The sequence below is a fragment of the Scylla paramamosain genome, chromosome 14, assembly GCF_035594125.1.
Source record: "Scylla paramamosain isolate STU-SP2022 chromosome 14, ASM3559412v1, whole genome shotgun sequence".
Taxonomy (NCBI): Eukaryota; Metazoa; Arthropoda; class Malacostraca; order Decapoda; family Portunidae; genus Scylla; species Scylla paramamosain.
Genome location: NC_087164.1, coordinates 23,958,384 through 23,974,922, shown reverse-complemented (window position 1 = coordinate 23,974,922; position 16,539 = coordinate 23,958,384). Strand labels below are relative to the sequence as shown.

The window sequence follows — 16,539 nt, the reverse complement described above, 5'->3', positions numbered from 1 at the left end:
GCCCCTGCATGAAACATACATACCTATTTCCACTTGTCATCCCCATCCATAAATTTATCTTATCTTTCAAAACTCCCTAATGACTCACCACCAACAACTCGATTATTGAGTCCATCTGCCACTCTATTTGAGAACTAAATCTTTCCTATCTCTTTCTTGAATCTAAATTTTTCAAGCTTGAGCCTATTATTTCTTGTTCTAACCTGATCACTGATCCTAACAATTTTGCTTACATCACCCTTGTTACAACCTCCTATACCACTTAAAGACTTCTATCAAGTTTGCTCTTAACCTACATCTTTCTAAGGAATGTAAATTTGATAGCTTCTGTCTCATTTTATAAGGAATATACATCATCCCCCTGTATCCTTTTAGTCATTCTCCTTTGTACTGATTCTGATAGACCTATATCTTTCCTGTAATATAGAGACCAGAACTACATAGCATAGTCCAGATGAGGTCTGACTAGGGCCAAATACAACTTTGATACTACTTTTAACACTCCTAAAAATTAATTTTAATACCTGATTTGCCTTATTTCTGGCCTCTGTGCATTGTTTCCTTAGACAGAAATCAAAGCTAACTATAACTCCTAAATCTTTGCATTCCCTGAACTTAGCTGAACTTACATTGATGTTGCAAATACTTTGTTCAATTTTTGTTCAAATTTTGGTGTGCCAGATCCCATTATCTGACCTTATTCCCTGCATCTTCTCCTGTTTCCCAAGGTGGAATTTTAGTTGAAGGGGTGTAATTTTTTTTAACAAGTGAGAATATCCATAGATCATGGAGCCCTCCAGTGATAAGTAGAATTGTAAAAAGAAAACAAAAATTGAAACTGTTGCATACATGCCCAAAGCCCTGTCCGGATGAGTGGGTATGCCTGGTGGGCAATATGGCTGGTAGGCAGATTCTACCAGGTCTGCCCATCAGTGTTGTCAACAACAGTCATTGGTGAGTACTGACATTTTTTGACTGTTGTTATTATTCAAAATTATATATTTGATTTGTGGTCCAGTAGTTTAACTCACTACCAAAAAGCTGCAAGTTCAATCCTAGTTCATGGCAGTATATATATATATATATATATATATATATATATATATATATATATATATATATATATATATATATATATATATATATATATATATATATAGCCGCACTGGCTGGGCATCAATTGGCTCTCAGGTGATCTGTTTTACTGATCACACCCATCATCGTAGGATTGAGGAAAAGCAGTTCTCCCTGACACGTTTATTGATGAGGTAGGCATGACCATAAGAACTGCGAACAAGTTCTCAGTCTCAATTTCTTGCAAGATAACATTATGCACTGATATTAAACACTTTCAACATATTACAATATTCATTAACAATACATACAATTAACTTGGCACTACGACAATCAGTGTTTACTACAAAATTAAAGTATTTACCTTGGTCACCATCCTGCCCATCTTTGTCTGAGCGCGACTTGGCTGTGAGTGATGCCCAAAGGCGACCAGCGGGTTAACCCCACACTACCAACAAGTGAGCATCGGCTTCGGTGCTTAATATAGCATTGAATACTGATACTTACACATATTACACGTTTTCATGCAAATAGAAAACTATTGAACATTTCAGGAATAATAACATGAGGTACATACGCTTTACATACAGTAACAATATATATATATATATATATATATATATATATATATATATATATATATATATATATATATATATATATATATATATATATGATTAGTTATATTTTCCATATTTATATTCCAGGTTTTCAAATAAGAAAAAAAGTCTTTGTTTTGAGGATTTTAGGAAGAATCTATTGATGGGTTTTGATATTGGACAACATTAAAAGAGTGTAAGCAACACTTATAAATCCGACAAGATTTATGAGGCAAAATAATTTTTGAAAAAGAGGCAAAAAATGTTAAATGGCAACTGCACATTTCAGTGAGGGGCAATGGATTTTAAGAAATGCAATCACATTGCAGCAGTACATGATAAACAACAGTGCCTCACAAGAAAATCTGTAAGTATTTACAGGTGCTGAGTGTAAGTTTTGTCTGTGAGTGTACAACCAACTAGCTTTTTCCAGTCCTGTGGCAGTCCATTTATAACCTACCTAGACCTTGGTAAAACAAACCCAAAATTCTGAATCAGTTACCAGATACTTAGTATCCCAATGAATAAAAAATGAAAAGAAACATAAGAAATCCCAAATTAGTGAATGATTAAATGAACATGGAAACATTTAGACAATACCATTAAAGCATTACAATATAATAAATGTTATGTGATACTATAACACCTCCCCAACAACCCTAAGGTCCACTGTAAGTTCAGAATCCTGCAGGGCTTTGGTTTTTCTTTGATTGTTATGGACTGTCTGGTCCCTATCCCCACAGTATTGAACTGCAAATTAGAAAGATGTCTTCAGCTCTGTTTTAGCTGCCAAGGCAGTCTCCAACTCCATTGAATAATCTATCACAATCAGAATCTCCCCAAGCCAGTCCCCAGGTTCTGAGTCCACCTTGGATGTATGGCATGGTTGATGTCTCCATATGAGAGACTTCAGAACTCTCACATTGAGGCTGTAACATTAATATTTTTTAATGATGACAGCAGGCACCCATTGTGATTCCTTGTCCCTCATGGGTCTGCAACATTGTGTAACAGGCATCCCCTTTCTTGAAGCAGCTCAGAACTCTGGCAATTGTCTCAACCTGTGAAGATTTGGCAGCTTCTCTGACTTGTTTTCCTTAGAGCCACTTGGGCTGCTGAGAGCAATAGAGTATTAATATGCATCTGCATCTGTGAACTGTTTAGCAGTTCACTTGGTGAAAACCACTCAGTGTTGGTGTCCAGTGTTACTGCATGAAAAACACTTCCAAAACAGCCTTAGGTGATAGTGCAGATTTTCCTAGTGACTGCTTGAAAGTCTGGATCAGGTGCTCTGCAGTTTTGTTAGTAGCAAAATGGTACAGGACACCAGTCAGGTGTGTAATATTTCTTTCCTTGCTCCTGGTTTGGAACTCCTCACTGAGAAAACTCATGGCATTGTTAGTCACCAATTCATGAGAATGACTAAAGTGAGCAAATTCTTGTTTCATTTGTTGAATTGTTATCTGACTGACTGTGTTGGGTGAATGCAGGGATACTTCCAGTATGCATCCATGAGCACTAGCCAGTTTAAGCCCATGAAACTGATGACATGACTGATATGAAAGTAACTCCATGGCTTCTCCAGAAGCATCCATGGGTGTACTGCTGGTTTTGCTGCTTTGTTCTGATGTTCAGCACACAATGTACAGCTGTAACCAGTCTTCTCAATATCTTAATTGATGTTGGAGTGGTAAACACCTGTTCAAGCAAGCTGCTTAATCCATTGCATCCTGAGATGTCTAGAGTGGAAAAGCTGTGAAATATGAGTGCACAGGCTAGCAGTATCACCACTAATGATCCATACAGTAGACAGCTGTTATTTCTTGACTGCAAGTCAGTCAGACAATGATAACCCTTCACTTTGTTGTTGGCATCTTCATTTTTTGGGAAGGTCAGCTTTCTTGACAATACTACATGACTGTCAGCTATCAGATCCTTGGCTGACTTCTGCAATGTCATCACATTCATTGACCTGGCATAGTCACATTTTCCTCGCCATCAAAACAGCTGTCAGTATCAACAGGTAAGCAACTCAATCCATCAACATTTTGATGATCAGTTTTCCTATTTTCTGTGGTATAGTTGTACTGGTTTAGCTATAGTACTCATCAAGCCAGCCAGTGCAGAGGCTGCTATGGTTGATCCAAACACTGTTAGTACTTGCTTAGGATCCATCAATAGCATAAAGTGTCATCCATAAAGATATTGATTTAATTTCTTCAAGATGATACTAAGGCTTCCTTTTGAATTTGACTGTAATTTTGTTGGGATTTGATAAACATCTTAGAAATATTGATGATCAGACACTCACTGCTATCTGGATAGTGGTGAAATGGTACAGCACCAATCCTGATATTCAAAGCATCACATGAAATTCCAATCAATCTAGATGGATCTAATGGACCAACTTATTATCCATGGACAGTAGCTCCTTAAGTTTCTGGAAAGAATCTTGTTTCACTGCATCCCATTTTCATGTATAGAATCCTTCTTAATCAGATGATGTAGAGGTTCTGTCACAGTTGCTAAATTTTGCAGAAATTTGCCATAGAACTGCACAGACCCAAGGAAAGATTTGCAGTTTCTGTTGGCACCAACATCTTGATTACATAATTTACCTTGATCCCTTTAGTGATACCCTCTGTAAAAAAACATGTGCCCCAAGTATTTGACATGTGCCTCATCAAAACAGCATTTCTCCTGCCAACAACTTAGGCCATTTCATCTAGCTGCTGCAGAAGCACACATACCTAGATTACTTAGATGCTCTGCTGCACTGGATCCAAATAGATTGCAATGCCTGGTAGATCACTTGTCAGCTGTTTCATATTTTTCTGAAAATATCCAGGTGCCTAGGTGATACCACAGGGGAGGTGCATCTGCATCTCCTCTAGAGTTTTATTTAACTGTAGACATATGCCAGATCAATCTTGGTGAAGCCATACCCATATCCCAGTTTGTGCATCAGGTCCTCTGGGAGAGGCATTGGTTGGTGATGTTTCTTGAGCTGCTGATTAACTGTTATTGAATAGTCATCACACAAATATATCCTGGGTTTCCTTAACTAAGCAGCATGGCTCTCCATATTGGTATGAAAGGTGTGCCATATGCATTTAACTAGATGGACTTCCAGACATCCTTCACAATGGCAGCTCCCCCAGCATTTCTCTGGATGGCAAGTGGCACTGGCCTAGGCTTGCAGAAGACAGGTTTAACATCTAGCTTTAGCTGCTGACATTTTGCATCAGTGTTACATCAGTTTCTGTCTTCTATCATTAATTCCTCTTCTGAACTTGCTAAATGCATGGGTCATCCCATTTCACTGTCTTGCAGTACAAATCTTTCTGCTTACACTCACTCATATTCTGTGTAAGTATTCCACTAATGTAAGAGTTAACTAATGTCCTCTCTTGTTCATCCATTTCACTAATTATCTCAGGAATTATGTCTGTGGTTTTTCTCTATGTACAAGTCAAATTATTTCAAGAGAGGAGTTTCAAAGCTTCTCGAAATGTGAATTTGCTTATCCATTTTAAACTTTTTATAGTGTACTTTTTATGGGAGTGGCAATCAAACAGGATTTTTCTTTTTTTCTTTTTTTCAGCCTTTAGTCATCTTTTCCTACATTTGAACAAAAAATAGATAAATAGCTGAACAAAGTTTCCTAAAAACTTGGAAACTTGCTTGAAAATTTGTATAACAGGACAATAAGTCTCTGTATGTGAGATGCTGCACCCACCATCCTGCTATTCAGCAAATAAACCCTAATTTAAAAATCAGAAACAAAAAGTTACATGTTTCTTTTGCAAAGAAATGTACAATCTCTTCCTCATGGAAAAGTTATACACAATTAAGTGGTATAATGAAGCAATGCTCACAGTTGTTGGGATCTACTGTGAATAAGATTAAAGGAAAATGAATGTAGACAATTATGATCTATGCTACTTTTTTTGAAAACAGTGAGGCACTCAGTTACAGTGTTGGTGTGAGTTACCTACTCTTATAATGAAGTAAATACTACATTAGTGTGTTTTAGATTTGATTTTAATTTGACAGTGAGGAACAGCAGAATCAGAGAGATGTATGGATACCAGATTGTTTGTTGGAGACAGCAGACCAAAGAGTGCTGAAGCAGTATGGTCATAGGAAAAGAATAGAGAAGAGAATGATTAATGGAATGCAGAAGAAGGTACATAGTGAGAAGACCAAGAAAGGGATAGAGAATGGGATCAAAAGAATATTGTCACATTGTCCTAAGCATCCAGGAGAGAGGAAGGCGTGTGTAGAACAAAGTGAGCCGGTGCAATCTGATCCATAGAGAATAATGCTCTACTGAGATATAGATTTATAAGCAGAATGAAGCATGACATAAAAAAAATATATATATATATATATATATATATATATATATATATATATATATATATATATATATATATATATATATATATATATATATATATATATATATATATATATATCACTGTTTAGCAGAAGATAATCAAATTAAATGTGTATGCATGTATTTGTGTGTATGTGTAGAAGTATGGGCATATGAAAGCATATGTCTGCTCATATGCAGGTGGAAAAGTGACCTAATGCACTTGGCTCAGCTGAAAGGAACCGAGTTCATATCCAAGGCCAGACAGAGACATTCTACCGATGTCTCCTCTGATGTTGCAGGCCTCAAAACATGATACATGAAGCCAGCTTGGCATAATATCAGAGTTATAAACCCATACAGGTTAATGATTATGATGATAACACACAAATATGTTATGAAAATGCTAGAAAATATGGAAAATTCAAATTTGAAAATACAAAAAATTTACAATTTAATAAGAAAATTATTGTAAGTGAAAGGAGATTATATATATTACCAACTCTATTAACATATTGTAAACTTTTTTTATCCCAATGGAATAATACATTGTATAAACATTCAGTTTTATCTTTTTTTTTTTTTATGCCACCCCACTTTCTTGGGAGAAGGCCACCTGTATGTGATAGAAAGAGAAAAAAAAAGTCCATTGCATATCAAAGAACCTAATGGACAAAATATGATTAGTATCCTTATCTTTTCAAAGTGGTGTACTGGGAGTTGTTGCTGCTATGGTGTCACTGCCAAGAGAGCTCATGAATGGTGAGGAGTAATGCTGTTATATAAACATACAGGCAAAGTCTGGGAGTGACAACATGTAGAGTGAACATGATTAAATGAATTCATACTCTGGTATGACCAATGACAAGTGATTGCTGGTGTAGCAGTACAGAAAGCCTCTTGGAGCAAGGCTATATGATGTAGGATTCATGGGATGGTCACATAATTTGGCTGCATAGTGGTACAAAAGACCAAATGAGCTTGCTACTGTAAAAAGAGGCTACCTTCCTTACTCCCTCTTCTACATTAAGGTAGCCATTCTGTGGGGGAAAAGTAGCAGGAATGGTTGTGGTGAGAATGACAAAGAGAGGAGAGTTAGCTGGAGACAAGAGGAGGTCTTCACAGTGTAGAATCAGGATCAGAACACAAGTGGTGACAAGCAATGATCAGTACACCTCTTATGTTCTCTTTGTGAACACAGGTCTTTTCCTGGAGCAGTGACACATAGAACAGCCATGATTGGCTGGACTCCCCCAGCATGACCAAATAGAGGCAACGGCCAAAGCCATAATGCACTAAACAAGAGTTGGATGGGTGACCCACTGCAGTAGTATATTTCCTGGTTGGAGCACTTTTAAAGTACTCCAACCTTGCTGCCAACACAGCTTTGAAAAATTAAGACATTATGTATAGTACTTGAGCAATCACACTTTTTACCTGCTATGTTTGCTTTTAATTCTACTGCGGTATTTTTCCACCACAGCAACTCTCCCATGCATCTCCTGCCCAGTTTAATGAAGTCTTGGCTGCCGCCTATAATTGGTCATGCCAGAAGATGAATCCCACCAATCATGGCTGCTCTCCATGAAACCTCTCCAGAAAAATCTGCATTTGCAAGGAATACATAAAAGACATGTTGCTTCCCTCTTGCATTCTGACTCTATATCATGAAGAACTCCTCTCCTCTCCAACCAGGTCTTGTCTTCTCGCCAGTACTGCCACCACTGCATCTACTATCCTTCCCTCTAGGGAACAGCTAGCTCCTGTACAATGGGAAACAAGGAAGGAGGCCTGCTCCAGCTGTAAGTAATTGATTCTTATCATGATGTGGTTTTTCAAGATGAACTGATAGAATCAGTATTTTTAACAATATTATATTATTGACATTTATTATTGGAAATACCCATCTCATTCATAAATTGTTTCATTTATATTTTATTTGTTTATACTCTTTACTATAATTTGTTCTTGACAGAAGTGGTATTATTATACTTGTTGAATTTTTGTATATCCACAATATTCTTGATGGAAAGATGTAAGAGATACACTCATAAAGGGAGACCACAAATGAGACTGATGGACCTTGTGAAGAAAGCACTGGATGCAGTAGTAGGGAATGGTTTTGCATGGTGAGCAGATGTGACTGCATATAATGTGAAATTGCCTTGAGGGCCTATACAGGAATGGTCATGAGTCTGTTATGATGCAGGAGGGACAGACCAGTTCTGTTATCAGTCCCTGATGCAGGGAGATCCAGGCACACTTGTACAACTAACTCTCATAAGGGTGATAATGTAGTTGTAAACATGTTATCACATTCATTTATATCATTGTTTTTTTACTAATTACTATTATCAGAACAATAAAGTCCCTTAACCTGAATGGCAGGAGACTGAGTTATTCAAAGTAACAAAAATATTATAAATATACATATGTACACTCATTCCTAATAATTTCTTCCTAGCATGGAAGCCAGAGTTAAGGCCAGCCAGTTCTGAGTGTTTGCTCAAACAAGCCATCATTCCTGCCCTTACATACAGCCCTTATATAGTGTAAATGATGCTTGAAACAACTCAAACAGTCATGTATGTGGGAGGGCAGAAAGGGTGGCTTATTTGAGCAAACACCCAGAACTGACTGGCCTTAACTCTGGCTTCCAAGTCAGGGAGAAATTAATAGGCATGAGAGTACTAATATTCATACATAGATTTGAGGCTTCACATGTATTAAGCTTTATGAAATTCCATTATTTTCCATTAAAACTCTTTAGATTACACAGATACTTTGTCTACATGTATGGCAAAAGACCTGAACACTGCTTCTACTAGGAGAATGAAACAAACATAAATATATATATAGTGACAGGACAGCTAAGGCTAACTGAAATAAACCTGAGCCTTTATGATCATCTTGACTTGATAGGTAAATGTGTCACATTCATATTTCCATGAGTGTTCTGGCAGAAGTTTGACCTTTAGTGAGTCTCTCACTATCAATTTTTTGCCACTTTCTGATCAACCTTCTGTAATCATGTATCCATGATGCTTTGTTGCTTCAAGGCAGCACATATCTTCTTCCCTATGTCTATCTCAGAGAGAGAGAGAGAGAGAGAGAGAGAGAGAGAGAGAGAGAGATTATGCCATGTTATTAAGAGAAACAGTTGAAAAATATTCAAATTTTGGTGGTGGAGGCAGGTGACCTGACATGCTTAATGCTTTTCCCTCAGCTAAGGTGAGGCTCCTAATCACTCTCTACCTCCATACCTTCTCCCCACCACCTTGCTCTTCTAAACCAAACTTCTTGTCCTACCACTCTGAACTTTCCTTATCTTTTCTTATCCATCTAACCCTTCAGGAATTAAACAGCTCACACAGGGAAGCAACAGAACACCTGACTTCTGATCTCTAAAATTTCTGATTGGGACAGAGCAATCTAATATTGTTCAATGCCTCAGAAACTCAATCCCTCCATCTATCAACTCAACACAACCTTCCAGATAACTATCCCCTCTTCATTGCCTGAAAAGCTTAACTTTAGAAAGGCTAACTACAATTATGTAAAATAATGTGTATAGAATTATATATATGAATACCTCCACATTGTAATTGTTAGTTATTAATAAATGTTCAAATGTTCAACTGGCCCCCTCCTCTACACTGAACATCTTTAGTTTGCCCCTTACTTGTAATCTAAACTGGAAACTTCACATCTCATCTTTAGCTAAAACAGATTTTGTGAAGTTAGGCATTTTGAGTCATCTCCACCAGTTTTTTCCACCCGCTTAGCTGCTAACTCTGTACTGGAGCCTTATCCATCCATGCATGAAGTATTCTTCACATGTATTGGGGGAGCTCCGCTCATACCACTCTTTTTAGACAGGATGGAATCAAAAACATTTCATGTTATCAACTCCTCTCCTCTAAGTGATTGTCTTTAGCCACTCTCTCATCACCATATTGTTGGATTTCTTGATATCTTCTACCACTATTTTTACATTAATTGCTCTTCTGATCTTGCTAACTGCATGCATCCCCTCCTCTTGTGGCCTCGCTGCACAAGACTTTCTACATTCTCTCTTCCCTATTCTGTCCACCTTGCCACTGCAAGAGTTAACCAGTATTCTCAAGCATTCATCCCTTTCTCTGGTAAGCTCTGAAATAGCCTGCTTCTGTATTTCCTTCTTCCTATAACTTGAACACTTTAAAGAGGGAGATTTCAAAACATTTATCCTCTCTCTCTCTCTCTCTCTCTCTCTCTCTCTCTCTCTCTCTCTCTCTCTCTCTCTCTCTCTCTCTCTCTCTCTCTCTCTCTCTCTCTCTCTCTCTCTCTCTCTCTCTCTCTCTCTCTCTCTCTCTCTCTCTCTGGCATCTCTTTGGGACCTGGCACTCAAGTGGGCCTTTTTTTTTATCTTCAAAATTTTTGTTGTCTTTGGCCAGTGGCCTCCTTTCATAAAAAAATAAATAAATAAAAATAGAGAAGGGAATGGAGAGGGAGAGTTTACTGCAGTGTTTAGAGTCATGAAAGTAGAACAAGATAAAGAAGACAAGTATGTAGAACAAAAAGGAAATGGAGAGATACAAAAGAAATCTGTAGAGGACCATTTGTTACAGAGAGACTAAGCACAGCTTTTCCTGGAGAAGCCTAGAAGTCTGCAACAATCTGGATGAGAAAGTGGTTCATGCAAGGAATATACATGACAAAGGAAAAGTTAGATACTAGTAGAAAGGGAGATGGGACTGTGTGAGCATAGCTCTTTTCCTGTATATCACAATTATATGATTACACACACACACACACACACACACACACACACACACACACACACACACAGGTTCATGCCCCATTTATGATAAAGGTTTTCACTAATGAACAAAAGTTTTTCTTTCCTCATTCAGCAAGAAGACCGGATGTAGCATGTGAAAAATTTTTGCTGTCTGTGAACAATTATCTCTCACCAGATTAGTAATAGCTGGCATCAGTATCCAATGTGTGATTCTTAAGATTTGTGAATTACATGAACAAACATGTAAATATACATGTTTGTTTGTTTAAAATTGATTTATCACAAAATTGGGTCTTATTCTAAAGATGTGGATAATAATAATAAATGAAACAAGAGAAAATGAAGCTGTCTCTTCACCATTTATTAAATAGATACTGAAAAATGGATACTGCAGTGCATTTCAATTGTTGTATATAAGTAATCTTAAAGAAATAGGAATGTATAAAACAGTATAATTTCAGTCTTTATTTATTTACTATTACTATCCTGCTTGAAAGAAATAAGAATGTATAAAACAGTATATTTTCAGTCTTTATTTATTTACTATTACTGTCCTGCTTGATATCATACAGTTTCTTAGAACTGCATAAGTTTACTATTTTCTGAATAGGTATTACTGATACATTTATCATTCTGTGATTGAGATAAGTCAGGCTCATAATGAAGACATAACTAATGCAAATTTTTGTGAATATTTTTAGTTACTTTTCTTTTTTAATTACAGAGGACACATTTGTTCAAAGTAAACATATCACAGAGTTAAAATACATCTCCAGTTTTTAAATTCTTTGGATGATGATAAAAGTTATCTTGGAAACTTTCTCTCTCTCTCTCTCTCTCTCTCTCTCTCTCTCTCTCTCTCTCTCTCTCTCTCTCTCTCTCTCTCTCTCTCTCTCTCTCTCTCTCTCTCTCTCTCTCTCTCTCTGTCCCATCAAGGCTGAAGTTGTATTATCTAGTTTAACTTCCTTCATCTGTGCAGTATGAAGGCGGTGTGTTGGAGATGTTTCTTACGGACTCTCAGAAGAATTATTACACTGCCATGAAGAAGCTTGGTCGCAAGAAGCCCCAGAAGGTCATCAGGCGACCCAAACATCCATACCATGCTCTGTTCTATGACATTGCTGTCTCAAGAAGGTATGTAGAATGCCCTTATAGAATTAGTTCAATAAGAATGTGCTTCATGAAAGTTCTATATGATTTACTGATAATTAACTTTCAGTTGACTTACTTGGCTTCTTTTTCTGGGTAGTTTAATATTTTTTGTTGTTCATGTACATGTTTTGCATATACTAAATGATTCTTCAGATTTGAAGCCATAAATATCAATTGTCCATCAAGCAAAAATAACATTTATGTATAATGCTCAGGTAAGTATTAGAGGAATATTTCTACTGAAGAACATTCTTGTCTGAACAAACACCAAAAGAAAGTGATGTATTTCTTATTCTTCAAATATTATTACTTATGCTATGATAGCCCTCAGTTTAGCAAAATCAATAGAAATATATTTTAACATTCCTATGTTATTAGAATTTTTGACTTAATAATGGCTTAGATTAGATGATAACTGAAATCTTTAACTCAAAAAATTACCTTTAAAATATATTTGCACTTTTCCTTTTGCAAACCAAGCTATTACATGAACTACTTTCTGATATGTGTAATATTAATCACATATCAATCATATTTGAAAATTTGTGATACAAGTATAAGTAATATTTAAACATCCTGTTATTGTATAGAATGATTTATCTAGTTATCTGGAAGGTTGTATTAATTTGATAGAAAAAGGAATTGAGTTTTTGAGGCTTTGAACAACACTAAGTTTGCTCTGTCCCAATCATACACTGGTTTACCTTCTCCCTTTCATAATGAGACTGTTCCCTACCCTGCACCTACTGCAGTCCTGAGACCACAACAGATATGAGGTACTTCCTACAGAGTGCCCCACAGCTTAACTGGGTCCATAAGCTAATGGGCCCTACCAAGTGTACCCACACCCCTTCCTAAGGATTTGATGAGATAAAGATGTTCACAGATAACATCATCATTTATTTTGAGAGCCAGGAGGAAGCAGGGTCAGAGTCGGAAAGATGAAGGTGCGCGATTTATTGTAGCTGCTACACAATACAGTGTCATGGCCTGCCTTGGAGCATCATAGAAACACTAAAAAAAAAATATCTGAAGATGGGATAAATTGACTGGAAGAATTTTCTGAGGATTGAATCTTTATCAGAACACTCAGAAACATGAGGCTTACACCTTTACCAGTCAGATCCAGGTGGATCTAACAAGATTTTACTACAACAGGATTTTTTGTCTTTTGGAGATGATGATCATCAAAGTTGAGTTATTCTAAAAAAGGTGAGGATAAGATCTTGAGGGGCAGCTGAGGGTTGATTTGGTTGGTGTGAGAGGTTCTTTTCACTGTTTAATTTATAGTTTTTGAATAATGATTTATAATGTCATGGGAGTTATAAGGAACTGATTTTTTTATTTTATTTTATTTTATTTTATTTTTTATTTATTTATTTTTTAAGGAGAGACACTGGCCAAGGGCAACAAAATCCAATACATCAAAAAAGGCCCACTAAGATGCCAGTCCCTAAATATGGTCCAAAAGGGTAGTCAAAAATTGAAGGATAAGTAAGGGTAGTCAAAAATTGAAGGATAAGTGTCTTGAAACCTCCCTCTTGAAGGGATTCAAGTCATAGGAAGGTGGAAATACAGAAGCAGGCAGGGAGTTCTAGAGTTTATCAGAGAAAGAGATGAATAGTTGAGAATACTTTTTAACTCTTGCATTAGAGAGGTGGACAGAATAGAGGTGAGAGAAAGAAGAAAGTCTTGTGCATTGAGGCCGCAGAAGGAGGGGAGGAATGCAGTTAGCAAGATCAGAAGAGCAGTTAGCATGAAAATAGTGGTAGAAGATAACAAGAGATACAGCATTGCAGCAATGAGAAAGAGGCTGAAGACAGTCAGTTAGAGGGGAGGAGTTGATGAGATGAAAAGCTTTCAATACCACCCTATCTAAAAGAGTGATATGAGTGGAACTACCCCTATACATGTGAAACACACTCCATACATGAACAGATAAGGCCCCTGTATAGAGTTAGCAGCTGGAAGGGCGAAAAAAACTGACAGAGACGTCTCAGAATGCCTGATTCCATAGAAGCTGTTCTAGCTAGACATGAAATGTGAAGTTTCCAGTTTAGATTCTAAGTAAAGGACAGACGGATGTTCAGTGTAGAAGAGGGGGACAGTTGAGTGTCATTGAGAAAGAAGGGATAGTTGTCTGGAAGCTTGTGTCAAGTTGATAGATGGAGGAATTGAGTTTTTGAGGCAATGAACAATACTAAGTTTGCTCTGCCCCAATCAGAAATTTTAGAGAAATCAGAAGTCAGGTGTTCTATGGCTTCACTGCATGAACTGTTTACTTCCTGAAGGATTGGACATCAATGAAAAGACATGGATAAGTGCAGGTTGGTATCATCAGCGTAGGAGTGGATAGGACAAGAAGTTTGGTTTAGAAGATCATTGATGAATAATAGGAGGAGAATAGGTGACAGGACAGAACCCTGAGGAACACCACTGTTGATAGATTTAGGAGAAGAACAGTGACCATCTACCACAGCAGCAATAGAACGGTCAGAAAGGAAACTTGAGGTGAAGTTACAGAGAGGAGGATAGAAGCCATAGAAGGATAGTTTGGAAATCAAAGCTTTGTGCCTGACTCTATCAAAAGGCAACAGCAAAAGTTGCCTTAAAAAAAAAACTTAAAAAACATACTTCCAAACTGGAGAAAGTTAAATGGGTGGCATCAAGAATGGTACTATCCCTTAGAGGGTTAAGCTATGAAGAAAGATTAGGAAAGCTGAATTTACCCAAACTAGAGGAAAGAAGAATAAGAGGTGATATGATCATGATGTATAAATGTTTGATGGAAAAAGAAAAGATTAACACAGCAAATTTGTTTACATGAGGAAATGAAACATTAAAGAGGACATAAAATGAAACTGAAAAAAAGAAGAGGAGACAAAGACATACAAAAATACATTTTTTCCGAGTAGGGCAATAGATCTATGGAATTCACTGCCAGAAGAAGTAGTGTGTGCAAACAGTGTACATAAATTTAAAGAAAAATATGATAATTGGTTACAAAAACATGGGACATTATGAGTTTGTGCCATTCCTGTAAAAAATACAAATAGGTAAATACACACTGTACCACTGTTGATCTGTGACAAACACTTACATATGGCTAAAGAAAAGTTACTAGTCTATGCTCTTATGAAACAAAAATAATTTACCATGAACAATTATTCAAAGTTTATAAATACAAATGTGGCAGAAGGTATTAGGTTTCAAGCATTTAGTAGTGAAGGCAAGTTTGTCTTCAGTTTCTTCTTTTCACACATAGTATGTTAAATTGAGGTGTCTTTGTAATTTAAGTGGAATGCATTAAGTATTGTGATCATCATGTGTAACAAAGGTATATATTAATTCTCCATTGCAAATTATCTGCTGCCAATAAATATGAAACATTCATCTTTTCTATGTTCAGAATAAACTACATTTGTTTTAACTATTGAATGCATTCATCAACTCAAGCAGTATATCTATTATATGATTTTTTTGTGTATGTGAAATTTGTTCAGCTTTTGAATTATTATATATAACATAACTTCTTAATAGTCTACTGTATATTATCCTTGCCAACAGATTTGAAATTTCCATCTTCGTCCTGATCTTCCTCAATATGGTGACCATGGCCATTGAGCATTATCACCAATCCCGCACAGTCGCCTTCACCTTGGAAGTCTTCAATGCTCTCTTCACCACCATCTTTGGACTTGGTAAAACAGAAAATATGTTAATACATATTTACTTTTATTTATTTATTTATTTATTTGTTTTTATTTATTTATTTTTTCTATCTTGATTTACCTTGTTTTTTGTCTTTTTCCTTGTTGATATGGCTTATAGATTCTCTCTCTCTCTCTCTCTCTCTCTCTCTCTCTCTCTCTCTCTCTCTCTCTCTCTCTCTCTCTCTCTCTCTCTCTCTCTCTCTCTCTCTCTCTCTCTCTCTCTCTCTCTCTCTCTCTATGTCTCTAATAGATTTTGTATGAAACTCTGATATAATAATCTGGTGCAGCCAAGCCCCAAAAAGCAATAAATACAGGCAGTGGCCAGATCACATGATATAAGTTACATAAAATGCAGAAGACAACCATTATTAATTAAACCAAAGTCATCTTAACATCTAAATGGAATTTTGTTTGTCTTGTCTTTTTTATGGTGGTGCAAGGGTGAAATACCTAATATGGAGTGGGATGGGCTGCAGTAGCATGTCTATTTGCAGATGGCACTGTTTTATTAGCAGAGTCAAAAGAAACTCCAGAGAGTGTTGGATTAATTCCATAGGATATATGTTAGACAGAAAGTGAAGATGAATGTTGATAAAAGTAAAGTGTTGATAGCTCATAAGAGGAGAGAAGTGGTGTGTGATTTACCTTATAGGATGGGTCTGCCAGCTGTAGGAAAGTGTGAAGGAAGAAAGAAAATAGCCCACACAATCACCTTCACCTTGGAAGAGAATAGAAGAGATAAGTATAATTATCTGGGAACAGTGCTAGGTAAACATGGTGAGATGAATAAAGAGATAAGATAGAGGATTATGAAAGGTAAGCATGTTATAGGACCAC

General features: G+C 36.6%; 1 protein-coding gene and 1 long non-coding RNA gene across 4 annotated transcripts in view; one reads left to right on the top strand and one right to left on the bottom strand.

The window, feature by feature from the left end:
- The window catches only part of LOC135107048 (sodium channel protein 60E-like), a 264,723-nt gene that overhangs the window by 205,355 nt on the left and 42,829 nt on the right, over positions 1-16,539 (top strand). For 2 of the 3 annotated variants that reach the window (XM_064016638.1, XM_064016639.1), the window contains exons 27-28: positions 11,817-11,971; positions 15,557-15,690. In XM_064016638.1, coding sequence (XP_063872708.1) covers positions 11,817-11,971; positions 15,557-15,690 — 289 coding nt within the window. Of the gene's footprint in view, positions 1-7,749; positions 7,857-11,816; positions 11,972-15,556; positions 15,691-16,539 lie in introns of those variants that run through there. The other variant, XR_010271559.1, reaches the window with a different exon arrangement.
- Positions 13,326-16,539, bottom strand: part of LOC135107049 (uncharacterized) — a 79,159-nt gene continuing 75,945 nt past the window's right edge. Inside the window, exon 4 of the long non-coding RNA XR_010271560.1 lies at positions 13,326-15,686. This is a non-coding gene — a long non-coding RNA (uncharacterized LOC135107049). The remainder of the gene's footprint in view (positions 15,687-16,539) is intronic.